Below are 23,783 nucleotides of genomic sequence, written 5' to 3'. Positions count from 1 at the left end.
GACATCAAAAATTTGACAAACTGGCACGAGTGCGATAGTGATGTATTTTTTTTCACTAGAAGCGTTTTAAGGCATTTCAAATAGCTCTACCACCAGTGTCTGGTAAATGCTGTAGCAGTCAAATCCACGGTACTCCGTTTCCTCTTCCTAGCAAACAGGTGGCTTGTAACATTATAAATTAAGCCTGCTTTACAATTGCCTTTTTTTTTTTTTTTCCTATAGGTTTTTCAAGGATGTGGCCCACCCAAGCCACTCCCTCCTTCAAGGGTTTCCCGTTCGATATCAGACAGTAACATCAATCATCGGTTTAGATCGTACAGCCCAGAAGAAAGACCAACTACTGCGGCCGGGACAAGTTTAGATAGACTAGTGAGTTATATTTCAGATTTTGTTCTCCTGTTGATTTCCTTGATTGATCATTCTGTGGTTACATCTGTTCAAATACAAAAGAAAATCAGTCCTGCTTTCCTAATTAGTCCTAAGGTGCACAGAAGTCCAAGGTGGCACAGTATTCATAAACTGGTGCGGAGTAGTGATGAGCAGACGTGCACAGATAAGTTGTCAGAGCATGCTCAGGTGCTAACCGAGTGTCTTGGTGTGCTCGAAACATATGTTCCAAGTCCCTGCGCCTACATGTCTCACGGCTCTTTGACAGCCCCAAAACATGCATGGATTGACTAACAGACAAGCCATGCATGTGTTTCGGCTGTTGAACAACCGCGAGACATTCAGGCGTGGGAACTCAAACATTATTCAAGCATGCTGAAGATACTCGGTTGAGCATGTTCGCTCATCACTAGGGCTAAGCTGATGGCTATTGCATGTGCATGACAAAGTAGTAAGGTACGTTTATAAAACCATCAACAGTCATAGTTTTAAGGTTGAATGAAAACACGAGTCCATCAAATTCAACCTATAACCTAACATATTGATGCAGAGAAAGGCAAAACCATCATGAGACAGATTCTAATTGCCCCATATTAATGAAAAAATTTCCTTCTGACTCGACATGGCAATCAAACTAGCACCCTGGATCAACACCCCATCTCCAAAGAAATCCAGAAGGAGATATAGTGGAAAAATCCAGCAACTGCAAAAAAAACTTTTATTCATATCAAAACAATTTGTTTTGATATGTCTAAACACAAAGATAAAAATGAAGAGAACATAAAATAGCATTGTGGACACCGAGTTTATGCGTTTCGAGGCTGCATGCAAAAATCTAGCCACTGCAAAATATATATTTTGCCTGGATTTTTCCACTTTATCTTCCATGGTTTCAGCTCAGGAGCCAGTCTGATGCCTTCGTGCACCGCGCCCTTCAATACATTTTCTACACCAATGAGATGAACTGTTCATTTTCTTATGATCTTTAGAACTCATAACCTGTAATATTATAGTTTATGAGAAAAGGCATCAGTCTGATGCCTTCGTGCACCGCGCCCTTCAATACATTTTCTACACCAATGAGATGAACTGTTCATTTTCTTATGATCTTTAGAACTCATAACCTGTAATATTATAGTTTATGAGAAAAGGCATCCGGATCTCCTTGTACTTTCTGTAGTAAATCACCCATTACATCATCCTACGGCAGAGAGTTCCATCGTCTCGCTGCTCTTACAGTAAAGAATCACCATCAGTGATGAGGATTTAAGTCCGTATGTTCCAGCCATGCTAAGCACCTCAAGGGGCAGCAGTGTAAAACGAGCTTTTGATTTATTTGCTAGGTAGATTTCAGCATGCACTTTATATAGACTATTAGAGACCATAGAATTTGTAGGCCTATCTCTGTTTCATACACCAAATGCATTATTGAATAATCTGAGGCTTCTGTCGGCAGACTTGTTGGGAATGGTAAAAATTTAGAAACCCAAATTCCGTGAAAAAAAAAAAAATTAATTTGCTTGGAAAATGTTCCCTTATCTTGAAAATTTCTGCTTGTAGGTGTCAGATGTGAAACAAAAGTTGAAGGTTTCCAAAAAGTTTTGGTCCTCTCTGCCAAATAACATTTGCAAAAACAACTGGACGTCAGGTGTAACTGAAGATGACTGCTGGAATGGGAGCGATAAAAGCAGGTTTGTGTTGTCCTCTTCTCGATGGGGCAAACTGTTATCAGTCATGACGTCTTTTGCATTTGACCAAAATTCGTCCATCATTTTTAAAGTGGAAAACGCTGCAGAAAACTCCTTTCTTTCTGTAAACCTAAAGCATTTTTCTTTTGTCATTTTTTGAGCGCTTTTTCAATGTTTTTGACTGCTGGCTTATTATTTTTTTTTTTTTTTTTACTTTTATTTTCCAGCTTTTGGGGGAGCATCTTCTGCACTGGCCTTTTTTTTTTTTTTTTTTTTTTTCTTCTTCTTTCAACTCTTTTAAACAATGAAGAAACTAGTAGTAACTTTTAAAGCAAAAATGCGGGGCACCTGGTTGTCTTCCGAGCGTGTATTCAGCCTTCCCATTGTTACCAGCGGGTAACACACCTGAAGACTAGTTAGATCACTTCTTTTTAACTGCTTAGTGTCTTTGGAAACCTGAAGCAGTTAAAAAAAAATAAAGTAAGAAAAAAATTCACAAGATTGAACATATAAACAGCATGTCATTTTACATAAAAATGCAAATGTTAATTCTTCACAGCGTTTTGTTTCCACTTCTTCAGAAAGTTTTGGGATTGGTCATGGCAGCCAAAATACGTAGTGTGCACATGCCCTAAAACTTTCTTCCAGGTGGCAGTTCCCAGTGATCAAAGTTCTCAAAGCAGAAAAAAAAGTTGAAGTCATAGTTCTTCCTTTTTTCTTGTTTTTCTACCTTTCTTACTCTCTCATTTTATGTTCCAGGTATATGTATGCAGTACTGGCCAATGGTCTGGAAAATCAGGTCAACAATCCTGATGTGCACGTGGATACCACAAATCCAGACATCGCGATTCGTCGTCAGAAGGTAGCGCTTCGTGCCATGACAAACAGAATGAGGAATGCTTACAATGGGAATGATGTCAATTTTATCGACATTAGTAAGTAATTTTTTTTTTGTTATTGGCCAATAAGAAATTGTGAAAACCACATTGTACGTTTGTTGGTTTCATTCAACTTTAAACACCACTCCAGCATTTTTGTATTAATGCTGGTGTGGTGCCACTAGTGTAAGTTCCCCTGTCCCTAGTCTCATATTTACCAGCTGCCATCTTTGCAGTTATCAGTTCCGCTCCGGTCAGTCTCTAGCAGTTTGACTTTCCGGATTGCTCCAATATTTGCTGGGCGATCCAGAAGTCGCAACTCCGTGTAAGTCTGAGAGCCAGAGCAATGTCACTGACTTACACAAAGAACTTGTGATTGCTACCTCTGACTTCCGGTCAGTCAGAAGTTGCGGTCCCAGGACTGAAGCGGCGCCTCGTAAGAGATACAGATGGCCGGTGGTGAGTATAATACTAGATGCAGGAAACTCCGGTTAGTGGCACTACTCCAGTACTGAAATAATAATTAAAAAAAAACGCAGGTGGTGCTTTAAATTGACATGCATATGATTCAAAACCACTGTTACAATTAGCCGAGGGATGTCATGGCCAGCCAGACATTACCCTTTGCCGCAGCCTTTGCAGCGGACATGTTGTATTAGATGACAGCCATCCAATACAGAGTCAGATCGAGCGTCTCGCCTTTTATTAGACTGTTAAAAGTTTAAAATAACCTCATGGCATGAAAGATACCACTTAGAACATTTTACGGTGGCAGATATTATGGCCTGTTTGACTGTAGAGCTGTGCACAGTCGAAGGTTCCCATCGGCATTAGATGTCCTATTCTGAGCCTCCGTCATAGATTTCTTTTGGTTTTGACATGGACAATAATGGTGTATACATTTCTGATTATAGAGTTAAGGTACGATGGGTAGGAACTAGTGTTGAGCATTCCGATACCGCAAGTATCGGGTATCGGCCGATACTTGCGGTATCGGAATTCCGATACCGAGATCCGATACTTTTGTGATATCGGGTATCGGTATCGGATCAATAGGGATGTGTAAAATAAAGAATTAAAATAAAAAATATTGATATGCTCACCTCTCCGGCGGCCCCTGGACATCACGCTGCTAACCGGGAGGCTTCTTTGTTTAAAATGCGCGCCTTTAGGACCTGCGAATGACGTCCCGGCTTCTGATTGGTCGCGTGCCGCCCATGTGACCGGCACGCGACCAATCAGAAACCGTGACGTCATTCGCAGGTCCTCAATTCCTAGAATTAGGAGTTTAGTGAATGAGAATGACGTCGCGGCTTCTGATTGGTCGCGTGCCGCCCATGTGACCGGCACGCAACCAATCAGAAGCCGCAACGTCATTCTCATTCACAAAAACTCCTAATTCTAGGAATTGAGGACCTGCGAATGACGTCACGGCTTCTGATTGGTCGCGTGCCGGTCACATGGGCGGCACGCGACCAATCAGAAGCCGGGACGTCATTCGCAGGTCCTAAAGGCGCGCATTTTAAACAAAGAAGCCTCCCGGTTAGCAGCGTGATGTCCAGGGGCCGCCGGAGAGGTGAGCATATCAATATTTTTTATTTTAATTCTTTATTTTACACATCCCTATGGATCCCAGGGCCTGAAGGAGAGTTTCCTCTCCTTCAGACCCTGGGAACCATGAGAATACCTTCCGATACTTGATGTCCCATTGACTTGTATTGGTATCGGATATCGGTATCGGCGATATCCGATATTTTTCGGGTATCGGCCGATACTATCCGATACCGATACTTTCAAGTATCGGACGGTATCGCTCAACACTAGTAGGAACCAATGTTTTTGCAAACAGTTCATAAACTAGGTTTTGACCAAAGGCTTGCCTTATTTCCCTCACATCTAAAAACTTGGCCCTTTCAGTATTGTATGTTCAAGAATACCCCTGTGGACAGTCAAGTTTCACCTGTCTTTAATGCACCTTTTTTAATCCGTTTTGTCAATAATGTGCTTGATTACAAATAAGCAACAAATAATGTCTGCTTTGGTCACACAGGTGATGAGAACAGCGGAGAAGGTAGTGGAAGCGGTGACGGCGACCCACGAAAATCCCCCGATGATTTTGTCCTCAAATCTACAGACGACCCAGGCAAAATAAAACCAATCAACAGGAATAGCGATAAAGCTGTGAACCCAGGAAGTGGAGCCCATTCCAACACTGCCTCATTTACACTTCTTGTTCCAAGTATCATACTTTTGGTGAGACTTTGGAGATAATGGAAGGTGTTTTTTTTTCACACTTTTACCAAAATAATGAAAAAAATAGACTTTTTTTTAAATCAAAATGGAAATGCACCTTTTTCCTCCTTTATAAATCCATCGAACAGTTTTTATCACTTTGTACGTCAACGGACAAAGGTGTTATGGTTTATTTTTTAACACGGTGCCACCGAGTCAAGTGCTGGATTCATTCTTATTCCTCGCTGTGCTGGAAAACGTGGACCCATTAAGATTAGTGTGGCAAACAGGCATGTATATACAGATGTGTAGGTAGCTGAGCGTTAGTGTTTTGTATCACCTTTCCATGTCATTAATCCCAGTGTCACAGCTAGGTTTTTTTGTTTGTTTTTTTTTTTCTTTTTACGTGTACAGAAGCTAATTTTATTTATCTTGTTATAATTTGAAATAAATTGACCAACCAAGTAAAGCTTTTTTTTTTTGTTATGCCATTGTTTTAATATATTTAAAGAATAGGTTTTTTTTTTCGCTCTAAGGTAGTGTTATAGGCCATGATGTAATTGGTACGTCGATCAAGTGTCCATTTTTTTTTTCTAGGCGAGTCCTCATATGTTAAAGCATTTTATTAAGATGGATCATCTTTACTATTTCTAAGTCAAGACGCTTCAATCGGTTTAAAAAAAAAAAATTAAAATATTTCAATACAGACTATTTTTTTGCTTTTACAGTATTTACAAATGTTTTTTGTTTTTTACCTTTTATTTTTGACTCTTTAACACTGGCCCTTTGTACTGGTCTGGTGTATGTAACCTGTTGTGTAGCAAGGGCAAATGTTGCCTATCGGCGCTTGGTCAACATATTAGAAGTGGCCCATGCTTATCGTTTACTGTACATTCATGCAGTATTACATCCGGCTTTTAGTGAATTTTTTTGGACACAAGCTACAATAATTCTTCATATTAGATGTCTTCAGCTAGTTGAAACCCAATTGGTGATCGCTGGAGGTTTATTGACTGAAAAAAAAATCTGATTAACAAATATCGTAGACCATTGAGGATCGAGATGAAAGAAAATGGCTTCAACAATTTTTTATTTTATATTTTTTTTCCACCCCTAGAAAATGATCTTTTATACACCGCTAGGCATTTTATTTAAGCTTTTTAGGAATGTATCCAATTGTATACATTTTTTTTTTTTTTTTTTTAAACATCCAGATGTTTTATGTTTGAATATAATTATTCGCCCTGGATTACTTGGTTTTAATGGTACATCAAGCAATACAAGTATTACTTTTTTTTTTGGCTCTTTTCAGTGAGGAAGTTTTATATACTTGTCTATATAAATTAAAATATTCAAATATAGGATCTGTCAATGTAAATTGTGACCCGCAGCAAAGGGGATGTAATTTTTATAAATATATAAAAAAAAATTTTTTGTACAAAGTTAGTTAATACCTACTGTTATAAGGAGGAGTCTGATCTTTGTAAGTTTGTCTAGAATAAACAGGAACAAATTTATATACATTTTTCAGCCGTGAGTAATTTACCAACTTGGTTTCTTTTCGAACATTCATTGCTTATTGCCATCTGACGTTTTTTATTTTTATCTTTTTTTTTTTTGGGGGGGGGGGAGGGGGGATTTTGATCATAAGTTAACCCATTATTTATTAAAACTGCTTCATAGCATGGATAATTTTTAGATTTTTTTTTTTCTGATTTAAAATAAAACAAACGAAAAGAGAAAACGACAAAAATATTTGGTGAAGAGACATTGTAAATAACTTTAAGATGGGAGAATGAGCAAGTGTGCTAATACTTAGTAATAACTACCTCAATTCTGAGGAATTTCCGTTTTTGCTCTGAGGGCTATTATTTTTAGTAGGAGGGAGTCTGGTCTCCATATTAGAACTACTAGAGCTATCCCTATAGGCCTAGTTAGATTTCTTTTCACGTACAACCCTGAATTCTTTCCAGCTGTTCAATTTTTTTTTCCAACTTTTTTTTTATGCTGTACACTTTTTGCTTATCAGTTAGTGTTAATAGCACCCAAATATATTTGTCTTAACATAGTTTTAGAAATGTATAATAGCTGATTATTTCCCCCCCCCCCCCCAACAAAAGTAACATCTTAAATAATTTTAAACATTTCTCTAGAGTACAATCTTAGGCCGGGAGAAATAAAATGGAGTCTAACCAAGTATTGTCACCCTTCTTAGCACAGCCAACGGCTTTATGAAAATTTAATGTCCTCAGTTGGGTATCCACTTACTATATAACACTTCAAATATAGGAAAAAAATCCTTGTTATTGAAGTCAATTGAAATACGGTATATATATTTTTGTTATGGTCTTTAACAACTTTTTTGCTTTACCAGTCTTGCCGAAAGTCTGTTTACCGAATAGTACCTTTTTTTTTTTTTTTTTGTAGAATATAATATACAGATGATAAAACACAATTGTAACCTTTGTACTCGTTATTTCATTTTTTATTTTTTTTTCACAAAGTCAAACAAATCAAAATTTCTAAATACAGATTTAAAAAAAAAAATATAAACATTTCTAATGGTTAGGATGTCCTCTGTATTCCCTGTATAATCCCTGGAATGTTTTGCTAGAGAATTTCAAAATGGCAGCAGGTGCCGATCCTGGAAATAAAAGGCAAACGCAGACGTATGTCTCATATCCTTGTCTGCTTCTGCTTCTATTTATTTAAGCTATGAAGGAAAGTATACGTAGGTGTATATTAATCTATAATAAATTTAGGTGTGAATATAATTTTAAGAAATGTAATCCAGAGATACGTACATATTATCAACTGACCTGGATTTAAAACAATATTATTCCATTGGGTAATCTGCGATGGTAAATCTAAAAATCAAATTGTAATTTGTGGGGTTTCTTTTTGGGGGGGAGGGTGAGTTAATAAATTTGAAAATATCCATTATTTATATAAATCCATTAATACAGGATTGTATTGTGTTTAGTGATGAGCGCAAATGTTCGTTACTCGAGTTTGCCGAGGGTGCTTCGGTATGCATTCCGCAGCGTAGGTGCTCGAGGGAGATGTTCGCGTCCCCACGGCTGTAAACGTCCACAAAACTTGCGGGATTGCCTGACAAACCCCTGCAATCCCCAAATATTTTGTTGCGAACACCCACGAAACATGCAGTCACGGGGCGCTAACATTTCACTCGAGCATCGGCGCTACTCTGTGCATACCCGAGCATGCTCGGCAAACTCGAGTAACTAGCACTTGCGCTCATCACTAATTGTGTGTGTTCAGTGGCCCCTGGCCTAGTGGAGATTAGAACTTAATTTTCATGCTGTGGCGTAATGTCAATTTCATGAACAATCTAGTAATTTCTTAATTTTTTTTGTTTTTTTTAAACACCGGGAGACGAAACTTGAGCACCTGAAGGAAAACACAGGCTGTACTTTGGTTAGAATTTCATCCAAAAATATAATTTTGGTGTGATGGATTTTCTTTTTTCACCCAATAGGTCCTCACTAGTGATGAGCGAATACACTCGTTACTCGAGATTTCCCGAGCACGCTTGGGTGACCTCCGAGTATTTTTTAGTGTTCAGAGATTTAGTTTTCATCTTAGCAGCTGAATGATTTACATCTGTTAGCCAGCTTGATTATATGTGGGGATTCCCTAGCAACCAGGCAACCCCCACATGTACTCAGCCTGGCTAACAGATGTAAATCATTCAGCTGAGGCGATGAAAACGAAATCTCCGAGCACTAAAAAATACTCGGAGGTCACCCGAGCATGCTCGGGAAATCTCAAGTAATGAGTATATTCGCTCATCACTAGTCCTCATGTAACAGTCTACTTCTATAGTTTTCACCTTAGTGGAATATTTTAAATCCGAGTCGTTTTATGTGTGTATGATCAAACAAAATATCTATAAATGTTTTTTATCCTTCATTGCTCAGACTGCTTCGCTTTCAGGAGGTGGTGGATGTTGCTGACTTTTTAGTTAGTAACTGGGTGGTGAGGATGATTAATTGATCTTTCTGCCTGAAATGTATGTTTTGTTAATTTTATGTGCCTTTTACATGTATAAAACGTGCTTTTGTTGTGGCAGTTATGTTGCGTAAAGTTAAAAAAAAAAAAAAAAAAAAACAGAAAAGTTTTTTTTATATATATATTAAACATGTACAAATGTTTGTGCCGCACACGCATTTGTGGCTCACTATTAAAGCCATGCTAGTTTTAGTTTGACCTTTTTTTTATTTTAGTTTTTTTTACCAAAATCTGTATTTTTGGTACAAAATGATTTTTATTTTTAATATCTTACAGATGTTTGGAAAACCACACCTGAACTATTTGTATAAATCCAATACCACCATTTGCTTTCCCATGTATTTTTTTTGTACATGCACTAACTATGACAAGTTGAATTTCCTTGTGTTTTTTTCACCTACTCTGTACACAGTGGAATCAACTTTTGCCGAATTTATTTGCACATACCAAAACATGACGCAGTTACTTAGTAACTATAAAATAATTTAGCAAAGGAAGACTGTCAGCCTTTTTTAGGGTTTTGTAAGTATTTAGGTTTATTGGAAGCCAAGTGTATGTGCCAAGGAGTTTGTGGTGTTTCGGTAAAACAGTTGTACCTTCTAAATTATTTCAACTCTGTGTAAGTATATTTGGGTTGCGTTAGAAAATCTGGAAATTTTTAATGTTTTCACTCATTTCATATATAATTCTAATTAACTTGTCTAAAAAAATGTTTTTCAATTTTTTAAGTTGTGGGATGGTTTTTGGTCAAATGTAATTTTTTTTTTTTTTAATTTCTCTCCAATTTGAGTAAATTCAATTCTACGTGGCTAAATGAACACAAATTCATAAATTGTATTTTATAGGAGTGTCAGTAAATGCAAAAAAGGTATATTGCCAATTGGAAGAGTTTTATTTTGTTTGTTTTTTTGCATTTCATACTCGTGTTATTAGAGAACTCAACCAGTTGAATATATTTTTCATCAGAAATTCTACTTTCAGTTGGACGTTAGTTGGCTAATTTAAAAGAAAATGTGTTTTATGTGTACAGTCATTGCATATAAATATATAAAAGAGTAAGATAGGACAGATTGTTGCATATTCCCATTTATTTTGGCATTTCAGTGTTTAGGTTGCGTCTTTTTCAGTTATAATGTGCATGTTGTACAATCTGTTTTTACTGTCAAACGTTCCTGGCATTAAACACCCTGGACATTATGCTCCAACAGATCGAATTAAATAAACGGAAATACATTTTCTTCCTGTGTGGTGATTTTTTTCTTCTTCTTTTTTTCTGTTTATGCTTTTGTTGGCTCCGAGAAGCTCAGTTGGGGATAGAAGCTATGACACTGCTAACATTATAAATGCTTTTTTTATGACTTTGTACTGAAATCGTGCTTGAAGTCAGTTTTTGTATTGTATCTTGGCTTAAACTACTCAGTTATTACATAATATTCCAATTAAACTGTAATTTGTCTACTTTTGAGAAATTGCTTCAGGAAGGAATCGGCACCGCTCAAACGTTTTAGACACATTCCCTGAACCAAGGATAGCAGACTCCAGTACGCAGACATCTAACTTTAAAATGAACTTGGCAGTAAAAAATAAAACCATATTTACCTGCACTCATAGCGGTAATCTGCAGACAAATGGCTTTTTAAAACATGTTCAACTTTCTAAATGGAAAGGTGGCTACTAGGCGAATATGAAGTTACATTCTCCCTGCACCCAGTCATTGGGGCGGTGCAGGTGGCTGTAATATTCAGCACTCATGATAGTTAGTGGCTGTAATCACTTCATGTGCATGTTGACTGACTGCCTGCTCTGCAATGTGTCTGCTCAGAGCAGGCTGTCAGTTAAGGTGCATAGGAAGTGATTACATCCACTCTAACCATACATAGAATATGGCTTTAATTTTATGCCCCTTGCACCACCATGATGACTGGAAGCGATGCAGCTGCAGGGTGTTGTGAATTCTGTGGCTGAATTCACTCCTGTGGTCACAAGTGGTACTGCAGCTTCTGAGCTTCCTCCCTCAGGTGTTCTGGTGAGCTCGTTAACTGCTTCATTACTTAACTCCGCCTGATGCTGCTATCCTTGCTCCTTGTCAATGTTTCAGTGTTAGATCTGAGCTTCTCCTGATTGTTCCTGTGACCTGCTGCTCTGTATAGCTAAGTGCCTTTTGCTTTTTTGTTGCTTTTTTTCTGTCCAGCTTGTCTTTTGTTTTGCTGGAAGCTCTGAGACGCAAAGGGTGTACCGCCGTGCCGTTAGTTCGGCACGGTGGGTTTTTTTTGCCTCCTTTGCGTGGTTTTGCTTTAGGGTTTTTTGTAGACTGCAAAGTTCGCTTTACTGTCCTCGCTCTGTCCTAGAATATCGGGCCCCACTTTGCTGAATCTATTTCATCCCTACGTTTTGTCTTTTCATCTTACTCACAGTCATTATATGTGGGGGGCTGCCTTTTCCTTTGGGGAATTTCTCTGGGGCAAGTCAGGCCTATTTTTCTATCTTCAGGCTAGCTAGTTTCTTAGGCTGTGCCGAGTTGCCTAGGTAGTTGTTAGGCGCAATCCACAGCCGCTTTTAGTTGTGTTTAGGATAGGATCAGGTGTGCAGTCTACAGAGTTTCCACGTCTCAGAGCTCGTTCTTGTATTTTTGGGTATTTGTCAGATCACTGTGTGCGCTCTGATCGCTAAGCACACTGTGTTTCTGGATTGCCTTCATAACACCTGTCATTAGCAAACATAACAGTACAAGGAGCCCAACTAATGATTCTCAATAGAGGGAAATAAAAAGTTCTGACATCATTTTTTTTTTTTCTGCTCTGTGTTCACTTTTTTTTTTTCCCCTAGACATTTGGGTTATTCTGGACACAGGTGTGGACATGGATATTCAGGGTCTGTGCTCTTCAATGGATAATCTCGTTATAAATGTACAAAAAATTCAAGATACTATTGATCAGAAATCTATGTTAGAACCAAGAATTCCTATTCCTGATTTGTTTTTTGGAGATAGAACTAAGTTTCTAAGTTTCAAAAATAATTGTAAGCTATTTCTGGCCTTGAAACCTCATTCTTCTGGTAATCCTATTCAACAGGTTTTGATTATTATTTCTTTTTTGCGCGGCGACCCTCAAGACTGGGCATTTTCTCTTGCGCCAGGAGACCCTGCATTGAGTAGTGTCGATGCGTTTTTCCTGGCGCTCGGATTGCTGTACGATGAGCCTAATTCAGTGGATCAGGCTGAGAAAAATTTGCTGGCTTTGTGCCAGGGTCAGGATGATATAGAAGTATATTGTCAGAAATTTAGGAAATGGTCAGTACTCACTCAGTGGAATGAATCTGCGCTGGCAGCTTTGTTCAGAAAGGGTCTCTCTGAGGCTCTTAAGGATGTCATGGTGGGATTTCCTATGCCTGCTGGTTTGAATGAGTCTTTGTCTTTGGCCATTCAGATCGGTCGACGCTTGCGCGAGCGTAAATCTGTGCACCATTTGGCGGTACTGCCTGAGGTTAAACCTGAGCCTATGCAGTGCGATAGGACTATGACTAGAGTTGAACGGCAGGAATACAGACGTCTGAATGGTCTGTGTTTCTACTGTGGTGATTCCACTCATGCTATTTCTGATTGTCCTAAGCGCACTAAGCGGTCCGCTAGGTCTGCCGTCATTGGTACTGTACAGTCCAAATTCCTTCTGTCCATTACCTTGATATGCTCTTTGTCGTCGTTTTCTGTCATGGCGTTTGTGGATTCGGGCGCTGCCCTGAATCTGATGGATTTGGATTATGCTAAACTTTGTGGGTTTTTCTTGGAGCCTTTGCGGTGTCCTATTCCATTGAGAGGAATTGATGCTACACCTTTGGCCAAGAATAAACCTCAATACTGGGCCCAGCTGACCATGTGCATGGCTCCTGCACATCAGGAAGTTATTCGCTTTCTGGTGTTGCATAATCTGCATGATGTGGTCGTGTTGGGGTTGCCATGGCTACAAACCCATAATCCAGTATTGGATTGGAATTCCATGTCGGTATCCAGCTGGGGTTGTCAGGGGGTACATGGTGATGTTCCATTTTTGTCGATTTCGTCATCCACCCCTTCTGAGGTCCCAGAGTTCTTGTCTGATTATCAGGATGTATTTGAAGAGCCCAAGTCCGATGCTCTACCTCCGCATAGGGATTGTGATTGTGCTATCAATTTGATTCCTGGTAGTAAATTCCCTAAAGGTCGATTATTTAATTTATCCGTGCCCGAACACGCCGCTATGCGCAGTTATGTGAAGGAATCCCTGGAGAAGGGACATATTCGCCCATCGTCATCACCACTGGGAGCAGGGTTCTTCTTTGTAGCCAAGAAGGATGGTTCGCTGAGACCGTGTATTGATTACCGCTAGAGTTGAGCGACCTTGACCTTTTTAGAGTCGAGCCGGGTTTTGCGAAACCCGACTATGTCCAAAGTCGGGTCGAGTGAAATCGGCCGATTATGACGTAAAGTCGGGATCGACCGAAACACGAAACCCAATGCAAGTCAATGGGGCAGCATAGTCGGCAGTGAGTGGGGGCCAGGAAAACACCTAGAGTGCCCATTTTAATGTCAAAACCATCCATTCTTCTTAATGAAGCTTGTCAAGCGTAATTTACCTTAAAATAATTGGAAGGCATTTGAAATTGGGGGTCATTTGGCTAAAGTTGTGGGGGGTAGGGCTGGTTCAAGTAATTAGTGGGCCCAGTAAATCTGGACCACGTCACGGCAGTGGAGCAGGGAGAGGTAAGTATTTCAACTTTGCAAGTGCTGTGATCCTGAGCAAGCGGGGGGGGCCCACTCGTTGGCATTGGCACTGGCACAGGGCCCCTCAAAGTACAGCGGTGTGTTTGCACGGCGGGGGCGCCTCCCACCGGCAGCAACACTTTTGCGTACTATGAGAGGCCCTGTGCCAGTGACGTCGCCAACTAGTATTCCTCCCCCCACCTGATGAAGGAACCTGCACTTTCATCTGCACCTTCCTCTTTGTCCCCGTGTAAGGTGGTATGGTATGCGGGAAGAGCAACCTGACTTTCAGCAGGGTCACAATGTTGTTGTGTAGCGTGCACGGGGAATGTTGCGTTATGGGTCAATGTACCAGCAGACTCATCTATCACTGGCTGGGCAATGGGCACGATGAAGTGGAAACACAGATATAGGCCCAAAGAAGAAAGTGGGCTAAATGCAGTTCAAAATTGGTAACACAGGAATAACCAGGGGGCATTGCAGTGGAGGACAACTGGAATGAGAGGCTGACACAGAGAGTAGGGCCAAATCAGTAAGTAGTCGAAATGCAGTTCAAAATTGGCAACCGTAGTAAACAGGCGGCACAGCTTTGTTCAGTGGAGGAGAACAGCAAGGAGTGGCAGACACCGATAGTAGGCCCCAACCCAACTAGTAGGCCAAATGCAGTCTAACATTAACAACTACTTAACGAGAGGCTGAAAATGGAATTTCAGGACAGGAAACCAGGAGAACAGCAAGGAGTGGCAGACACCGATAGTAGGCCCCAAACCAACTAGTACGCCAAATGCAGTTGTTCCATTTAACCACAATTTAATGAGAGCCTGAAGATAGAAGCTCAGGAAAGGCAACCTGGGGAACACCTTGGAGTGTAACACACCATCTCTCTCCACCCCATACCCATTTTGTAGGCCTAATGCTGTGTACTTTTCTACAACTACTAAACGAGAGTCGGAAGACCGAAGCAATGGCAAGGAAACCTGGGGAACACCTTGGAGTGTAACACACCATCTCTCTCCACCCCATACCCAATTTGTAGGCCTAATGCAGCCTACTTTCCGACACCTACTAAACGAGAGCATGAAGATCGAAGCTCAGGAAAGGCAACCTGGTGAAAACCTTGGAGTGTAACACAACCTGTCTCTACACCCCATACACAATTAGTAGGCCTAATGCAGCGTAGTTTCCAACAGCTACTAAACGAGAGCCGGAAGATCGAAGCTCAGGAAAGGCAACCTGGGGAACACCTTGGAGTGTAACACAACCTCTCTCTACACCACGGAAGGGCTGATTCTTAGGAAGGAAGGCTGTTGTAAATAAGCATTGCGCGTCCGAGGGTGATTATATTCTTATTCGGTATCTACTCACCCTCGGACGCGCCATGCTTCTTGATTTGTAATTAATGTTTATTTGCAATGTGCTTTTGACTTACTCAATTATTTTTTTAATTATTGATTTTATTAAATTAATAGTTTAACATCTTATTGGAAATAATTTAAAGGAGACGCGACAGGACAACACTCGGTGGATGCCATATCTGTGTTAACAACTCCAAAAAACTTTCAGTTAACTTCTTGCAGGAGAAAGAAATTGTAGCTGTTGGACCTTTGTAGTACAGTTCCAGATATTTGTTGTGTGTTTGTTTTGATTGTTAAAATGTCTGCATTTGAGATCTCAACACGATCTTATTTTTTATAATCAAATTAATTTTTTAAATATTTTATTAGGTTGGTTCAAGGGGTACACGGGCCGCAGTAGACAGGTCAGTGGAGGCCTAGTGGAAGGAGGGACCACAGACAGGCATCGAAGGCCTAAAATAATAACACATGGCTGTAGGCAATTTTAAATTGGTTCCAGGGGTACACGGGCAGCAGTGCCCTGGTCAGTGTAGTAGTAGTTGAAAGAATGGACCGCAGACAGGCATCGAAGGCCTAAAATAAAAAAATTGGGCTGGCTGTAGGCAATTTTAAATTGGTTCCAGGGGTACACGGGCAGCAGTGGTGTGGTCAGTGGAGGCCTAGTGGAAGGAGTGACCACAGACAGGCATCGAAGGCCTAAAATATTAACACATGGCTGTAGTCAATTTTAAATTGGTTCCAGGGGTACTTGGGCAGCAGTGCCCTGGTCAGTGTAGTAGTAGTTGAAAGAATGGACCGCAGACAGGCATCGAAGGCCTAAAATAAAAAAATTGGGCTGGCTGTAGGCAATTTTAAATTGGTTCCAGGGGTACACGGGCAGCAGTGGTGTGGTCAGTGGAGGCCTAGTGGAAGGAGTGACCGCAGACAGGCATCGAAGGCCTAAAATAATAAAACATGGCTGTAGGCAATTTTAAATTGGTTCCAGGGGTACACGGGCAGCAGTGGTCTGGTCAGTGGAAGTCTAGTGGAAGGAGTGACCGCAGACAGGCTTCGAAGGCCTAACATAACAAACTTGGGCTGGCTGTAGGCACTTTTAAATTGGTTCCAGGGGTACATGGGCAGCAGTGTATGGTCAGTGGAAGTCTAGTGGAAGGAGTGACCGCAGACAGGCATCGAAGGCCTAAAATAATCACACATGGCTGTAGGCAATTTTAAATTGGTTCCAGGGGTACACGGGCAGCAGTGGTGTGGTCAGTGGAGGCCTAGTGGAAGGAGTGACCACAGACAGGCATCGAAGGCCTAAAATATTAACACATGGCTGTAGTCAATTTTAAATTGGTTCCAGGGGTACTTGGGCAGCAGTGCCCTGGTCAGTGTAGTAGTAGTTGAAAGAATGGACCGCAGACAGGCATCGAAGGCCTAAAATAAAAAAATTGGGCTGGCTGTAGGCAATTTTAAATTGGTTCCAGGGGTACACGGGCAGCAGTGGTGTGGTCAGTGGAGGCCTAGTGGAAGGAGTGACCGCAGACAGGCATCGAAGGCCTAAAATAATAACACATGGCTGTAGGCAATTTTAAATTGGTTCCAGGGTTACACGGGCAGCAGTGGTGTGGTCAGTGGAGGCCTAGTGGAAGGAGTGACCGCAGACAGGCATCGAAGGCCTAAAATAATCACACATGGCTGTAGGCAATTTTAAATTGGTTCCAGGGGTACACGGGCAGCAGTGGTGTGGTCAGTGGAGGCCTAGTGGAAGGAGTGACCACAGACAGGCATCGAAGGCCTAAAATATTAACACATGGCTGTAGTCAATTTTAAATTGGTTCCAGGGGTACTTGGGCAGCAGTGCCCTGGTCAGTGTAGTAGTAGTTGAAAGAATGGACCGCAGACAGGCATCGAAGGCCTAAAATAAAAAAATTGGGCTGGCTGTAGGCAATTTTAAATTGGTTCCAGGGGTACACGGGCAGCAGTGGTGTGGTCAGTGGAGGCCTAGTGGAAGGAGTGACCGCAGACAGGCATCGAAGGCCTAAAATAATAACACATGGCTGTAGGCAATTTTAAATTGGTTCCAGGGTTACACGGGCAGCAGTGGTGTGGTCAGTGGAGGCCTAGTGGAAGGAGTGACCGCAGACAGGCATCGAAGGCCTAAAATAATCACACATGGCTGTAGGCAATTTTAAATTGGTTCCAGGGGTACACGGGCAGCAGTGGTGTGGTCAGTGGAGGCCTAGTGGAAGGAGTGACCACAGACAGGCATCGAAGGCCTAAAATATTAACACATGGCTGTAGTCAATTTTAAATTGGTTCCAGGGGTACTTGGGCAGCAGTGCCCTGGTCAGTGTAGTAGTAGTTGAAAGAATGGACCGCAGACAGGCATCGAAGGCCTAAAATAAAAAAATTGGGCTGGCTGTAGGCAATTTTAAATTGGTTCCAGGGGTACACGGGCAGCAGTGGTGTGGTCAGTGGAGGCCTAGTGGAAGGAGTGACCGCAGACAGGCATCGAAGGCCTAAAATAATCACACATGGCTGTAGGCAATTTTAAATTGGTTCCAGGGGTACACGGGCAGCAGTGGTGTGGTCAGTGGAGGCCTAGTGGAAGGAGTGACCACAGACAGGCATCGAAGGCCTAAAATATTAACACATGGCTGTAGTCAATTTTAAATTGGTTCCAGGGGTACTTGGGCAGCAGTGCCCTGGTCAGTGTAGTAGTAGTTGAAAGAATGGACCGCAGACAGGCATCGAAGGCCTAAAATAAAAAAATTGGGCTGGCTGTAGGCAATTTTAAATTGGTTCCAGGGGTACACGGGCAGCAGTGGTGTGGTCAGTGGAGGCCTAGTGGAAGGAGTGACCGCAGACAGGCATCGAAGGCCTAAAATAATAAAACATGGCTGTAGGCAATTTTAAATTGGTTCCAGGGGTACACGGGCAGCAGTGGTCTGGTCAGTGGAAGTCTAGTGGAAGGAGTGACCGCAGACAGGCTTCGAAGGCCTAACATAACAAACTTGGGCTGGCTGTAGGCACTTTTAAATTGGTTCCAGGGGTACATGGGCAGCAGTGTATGGTCAGTGGAAGTCTAGTGGAAGGAGTGACCGCAGACAGGCTTCCAAGGCCTAACATAACAAACTTGGGCTGGCTGTAGGCACTTTTAAATTGGTTCCAGGGGTACACGGGCAGCAGTGGTCTGGTCAGTGGAAGTCTAGTGAAAGGAGTGACCGCAGACAGGCTTCCAAGGCCTAACATAACAAACTTGGGCTGGCTGTAGGCACTTTTAAATTGGTTCCAGGGGTACACGGGCAGCAGTGGTCTGGTCAGTGGAAGTCTAGTGGAAGGAGTGACCGCAGACAGGCTTCGAAGGCCTAACATAACAAACTTGGGCTGGCTGTAGGCACTTTTAAATTGGTTCCAGGGGTACATGGGCAGCAGTGTATGGTCAGTGGAAGTCTAGTGGAAGGAGTGACCGCAGACAGGCTTCCAAGGCCTAACATAACAAACTTGGGCTGGCTGTAGGCACTTTTAAATTGGTTCCAGGGGTACACGGGCAGCAGTGGTCTGGTCAGTGGAAGTCTAGTGGAAGGAGTGACCGCAGACAGGCTTCCAAGGCCTAACATAACAAACTTGGGCTGGCTGTAGGCACTTTTAAATTGGTTCCAGGGGTACACGGGCAGCAGTGGTCTGGTCAGTGGAAGTCTAGTGGAAGGAGTGACCGCAGACAGGCTTCGAAGGCCTAACATAACAAACTTGGGCTGGCTGTAGGCAATTTTAAATTGGTTCCAGGGGTACACGGGCAGCAGTGGTGTGGTCAGTGGAGGCCTAGTGGAAGGAGTGACCGCAGACAGGCATCGAAGGCCTAAAATAATAACACATGGCTGTAGGCAATTTTAAATTGGTTCCAGGGTTACACGGGCAGCAGTGGTGTGGTCAGTGGAGGCCTAGTGGAAGGAGTGACCGCAGACAGGCATCGAAGGCCTAAAATAATCACACATGGCTGTAGGCAATTTTAAATTGGTTCCAGGGGTACACGGGCAGCAGTGGTGTGGTCAGTGGAGGCCTAGTGGAAGGAGTGACCACAGACAGGCATCGAAGGCCTAAAATATTAACACATGGCTGTAGTCAATTTTAAATTGGTTCCAGGGGTACTTGGGCAGCAGTGCCCTGGTCAGTGTAGTAGTAGTTGAAAGAATGGACCGCAGACAGGCATCGAAGGCCTAAAATAAAAAAATTGGGCTGGCTGTAGGCAATTTTAAATTGGTTCCAGGGGTACACGGGCAGCAGTGGTGTGGTCAGTGGAGGCCTAGTGGAAGGAGTGACCGCAGACAGGCATCGAAGGCCTAAAATAATAAAACATGGCTGTAGGCAATTTTAAATTGGTTCCAGGGGTACACGGGCAGCAGTGGTCTGGTCAGTGGAAGTCTAGTGGAAGGAGTGACCGCAGACAGGCTTCGAAGGCCTAACATAACAAACTTGGGCTGGCTGTAGGCACTTTTAAATTGGTTCCAGGGGTACATGGGCAGCAGTGTATGGTCAGTGGAAGTCTAGTGGAAGGAGTGACCGCAGACAGGCTTCCAAGGCCTAACATAACAAACTTGGGCTGGCTGTAGGCACTTTTAAATTGGTTCCAGGGGTACACGGGCAGCAGTGGTCTGGTCAGTGGAAGTCTAGTGGAAGGAGTGACCGCAGACAGGCTTCCAAGGCCTAACATAACAAACTTGGGCTGGCTGTAGGCACTTTTAAATTGGTTCCAGGGGTACACGGGCAGCAGTGGTCTGGTCAGTGGAAGTCTAGTGGAAGGAGTGACCGCAGACAGGCTTCGAAGGCCTAACATAACAAACTTGGGCTGGCTGTAGGCACTTTTAAATTGGTTCCAGGGGTACATGGGCAGCAGTGTATGGTCAGTGGAAGTCTAGTGGAAGGAGTGACCGCAGACAGGCTTCCAAGGCCTAACATAACAAACTTGGGCTGGCTGTAGGCACTTTTAAATTGGTTCCAGGGGTACACGGGCAGCAGTGGTCTGGTCAGTGGAAGTCTAGTGGAAGGAGTGACCGCAGACAGGCTTCCAAGGCCTAACATAACAAACTTGGGCTGGCTGTAGGCACTTTTAAATTGGTTCCAGGGGTACACGGGCAGCAGTGGTCTGGTCAGTGGAAGTCTAGTGGAAGGAGTGACCGCAGACAGGCTTCGAAGGCCTAACATAACAAACTTGGGCTGGCTGTAGGCACTTTTAAATTGGTTCCAGGGGTACATGGGCAGCAGTGGTCTGGTCAGTGGAAGTCTAGTGGAAGGAGTGACCGCAGACAGGCTTCCAAGGCCTAACATAACATAATTGGGCTGGCTGTAGGCACTTTAAATTGGTTCCAGGGGTACATGGGCAGCAGTGTATGGTCAGTGGAAGTCTAGTGGAAGGAGTGACGGCAGACAGTCTTCGAAGGCCTAACATAACAAAATTGGGCTGACTATAGGCACTTTTAAATTGGTTCCAGGGTAACACGGCCAGCAGTGGCCTGGTCAGTGTAGTAGTTGTAGAAAGAAGGGACCGCAGACAGGCTTCGAAGGCCTAACATAACAAAAATGTCAAAACAATGGTATTGTCAGTGCCAGGCATTGAAGGATGTCAGCGCCTAGACTACACATTGGTGAAGCTGTGAGAGATAATTTTGCTAGTGGTAGAGCACTGTTTGAGCTGGGGGGGGAACTGGCTTGTGGCCGGCGGTACAGGCACAGGGTCCTTCATATTACAACGGTGTGTCTGACGTTGGGTGCGCACCACCACCGCCAGAGACACTTTATTGTACTATGAGGGACCCAGTGGCAGTGCCGTCGACCAAAAGCGGCCACACCCACCTCTTCAGACAAACAGCACTCTCAAGGGTCCAAGCGCAAAGTGGCGATAGCACGGCCCCGTGTGGGGAGTTTGGCCATTTCGTGAGGTGGAAACATGTCGTATGCTGGACAATCAGGTGAAGAAAATTACGAGATTGGAAAAGTCATTCAGAATAGTCCACAGGCAAGACCTTTTCATAGGAAAGCTAGGTGTCAGCCGGGCAGGGTGGGGCAAAAGATTTTGAAATCCAGTTGTGGTTCATTTTAATGAAGGTTAGATCATCTACATTTTGGGTAGCCAGACGAGTCCTTTTTTCTGTTAGTATTGAACCTGCAGCACTGAATACTCTTTCTGATAGGACACTAGCTGCCGGGCAAGCAAGCTCCTGCAATGCATATTCTGCCAATTCTGGCCAGGTGTCTAATTTGGATGCCCAGTAATCAAATGGGAATGACGGTTGAGGGAGAACGTCGATAAGGGATGAAAAATAGTTTGTAACCATACTGGACAAATGTTGTCTCCTGTCACTTTGAATTGATGCTGCAGTACCTGTCCTGTCTGCGGTCATAGAAAAATCACTCCACAACCTGGTCAGAAAACCCCTCTGGCCAACGCCACTTCTGATTTCTGCCCCTCTAACACCTCTGGTCTGCTGGCCCCTGGAGCTCGTGTGAGAACGATCACGGGCGCTGTGTGCAGGGAATGCCAGAAGCAAACGGTCAACAAGAGTTGATTGTTTTGTTGCTAATATTAGTTCCAAGTTCTCATGTGGCACAATATTTTGCAATTTGCCTTTATAGCGAGGATCAAGGAGGCAGGCCAACCAGTAATCGTCATCGTTCATCATTTTTGTAATGCGTGTGTCCCTTTTGAGGATACGCAAGGCATAATCCGCCATGTGGGCCAAAGTTCCCGTTGTCAAATCTGCGGTTGTGCTTGGTTGAGGGGCAGTTGCAGGCAAATCTACGTCACTTGTGTCCCTCAAAAAACCAGAACCCGGCCTTGCCACGCCACCAATTTCCCGTGCCCCCGGGAAAGCTTCCTCATTAAAAATATACTCATCCCCATCATCCTCCTCATCCTCCACCTCCTCTTCGCCCGGTACCTCGTCATGTACACTGCCCTGACCAGACAATCGCTGACTGTCATCAAGGCTTTCCTCTTCCTCTGGTGCAGACGCCTGATCCTTTATGTGCGTCAAACTTTGCATCAGCAGACGCATTAGGGGGATGCTCATGCTTATTATGGCGTTGTCTGCACTAACCAGCCGTGTGCATTCCTCAAAACACTGAAGGACTTGACACATGTCTTGAATCTTCGACCACTGCACACCTGACAACTCCATGTCTGCCATCCTACTGCCTGCCCGTGTATGTGTATCCTCCCACAAAAACATAACAGCCCGCCTCTGTTCGCACAGTCTCTGAAGCATGTGCAGTGTTGAGTTCCACCTTGTTGCAACGTCTATGATTAGGCGATGCTGGGGAAGGTTCAAAGAACGCTGATAGGTCTGCATACGGCTGGAGTGTACAGGCGAACGGCGGATATGTGCGCAAAGTCCACGCACTTTGAGGAGCAGGTCGGATAACCCCGGATAACTTTTCAGGAAGCACTGCACCACCAGGTTTAAGGTGTGAGCCAGGCAAGGAATGTGTTTCAGTTGGGAAAGGGAGATGGCAGCCATGAAATTCCTTCCGTTATCACTCACTACCTTGCCTGCCTCAAGATCTACAGTGCCCAGCCACGACTGCGTTTCTTGCTGCAAGAACTCGGACAGAACTTCCGCGGTGTGTCTATTGTCGCCCAAACACTTCATAGCCAATACAGCCTGCTGACGTATGCCAGTAGCTGCCCCATAATGGGAGACCTGGTGTGCAACAGTGGCAGGTGCGGATGGAGTGTTTGTGCGACTGCGGTCTGTGGACGAGCTCTTGCTTCTGCAGGAGGACGAGGAGGAGGAGGAGGAGGGGGTGCGAACGGCTACAGACAACTGTTTACTAGACCGTGGGCTAGGCAGAACTGTCCCAAACTTGCTGTCCCCTGTGGACCCTGAATCCACCACATTTACCCAGTGTGCCGTGATGGACACGTAACGTCCCTGGCCATGCCTACTGGTCCATGCATCTGTTGTCAGGTGCACCTTTGTGCTCACAGATTGCCTGAGTGCATGGACGATGCGCTCTTTAACATGCTGGTGGAGGGCTGGGATGGCTTTTCTGGAAAAAAAGTGTCGACTGGGTAGCTCGTAGCGTGGTACAGCGTAGTCCATCAGGTCTTTGAAAGCTTCGCTTTCAACTAACCGGTAGGGCATCATCTCTAACGAGATTAGTCTAGCTATGTGGGCGTTCAAACCCTGTGTACGCGGATGCGAGGCTAAGTACTTCCTTTTTCTAACCATAGTCTCATGTAGGGTGAGCTGGACTGGAGAGATGGAGATCGTGGAACTAGCGGGGGTGCCGGTGGACATGGCAGACTGAGAGACGGTGGGAGATGGTATTGTTGCCGCCGGTGCCCTAGATGCAGTGTTTCCTACTACGAAACTGGTGATTCCCTGACCCTGACTGCTTTGGCCTGGCAAAGATACCTGCACAGATACAGCAGGTGGTGCGCTAAATGGTGGTCCTACACTGCCGGAAGGGATGTTGCGTTGATGACTAGCTT

The 23,783-nt window shown here is 43.5% G+C and overlaps 1 protein-coding gene across 1 annotated transcript in view; it reads left to right on the top strand.

Annotated features, from left to right (window-relative positions):
• Positions 1-7,650, top strand: part of GPC4 (glypican 4) — a 190,595-nt gene extending 182,945 nt beyond the window's left edge. The window contains exons 6-9 of the mRNA XM_069746954.1: positions 223-369; positions 1,948-2,078; positions 2,835-3,010; positions 5,004-7,650. Coding sequence (XP_069603055.1) covers positions 223-369; positions 1,948-2,078; positions 2,835-3,010; positions 5,004-5,224 — 675 coding nt within the window. The 3' untranslated portion in view covers positions 5,225-7,650. The remainder of the gene's footprint in view (positions 1-222; positions 370-1,947; positions 2,079-2,834; positions 3,011-5,003) is intronic.
• Positions 7,651-23,783: the final 16,133 nt, after the last annotated feature.

The sequence above is a fragment of the Ranitomeya imitator genome, chromosome 2 (assembly GCF_032444005.1).
Source record: "Ranitomeya imitator isolate aRanImi1 chromosome 2, aRanImi1.pri, whole genome shotgun sequence".
NCBI classification, from domain to species: Eukaryota; Metazoa; Chordata; class Amphibia; order Anura; family Dendrobatidae; genus Ranitomeya; species Ranitomeya imitator.
The sequence above is the reverse complement of the archived record's forward strand: the minus strand, read 5'-3'. Positions and strand labels throughout refer to the sequence as shown.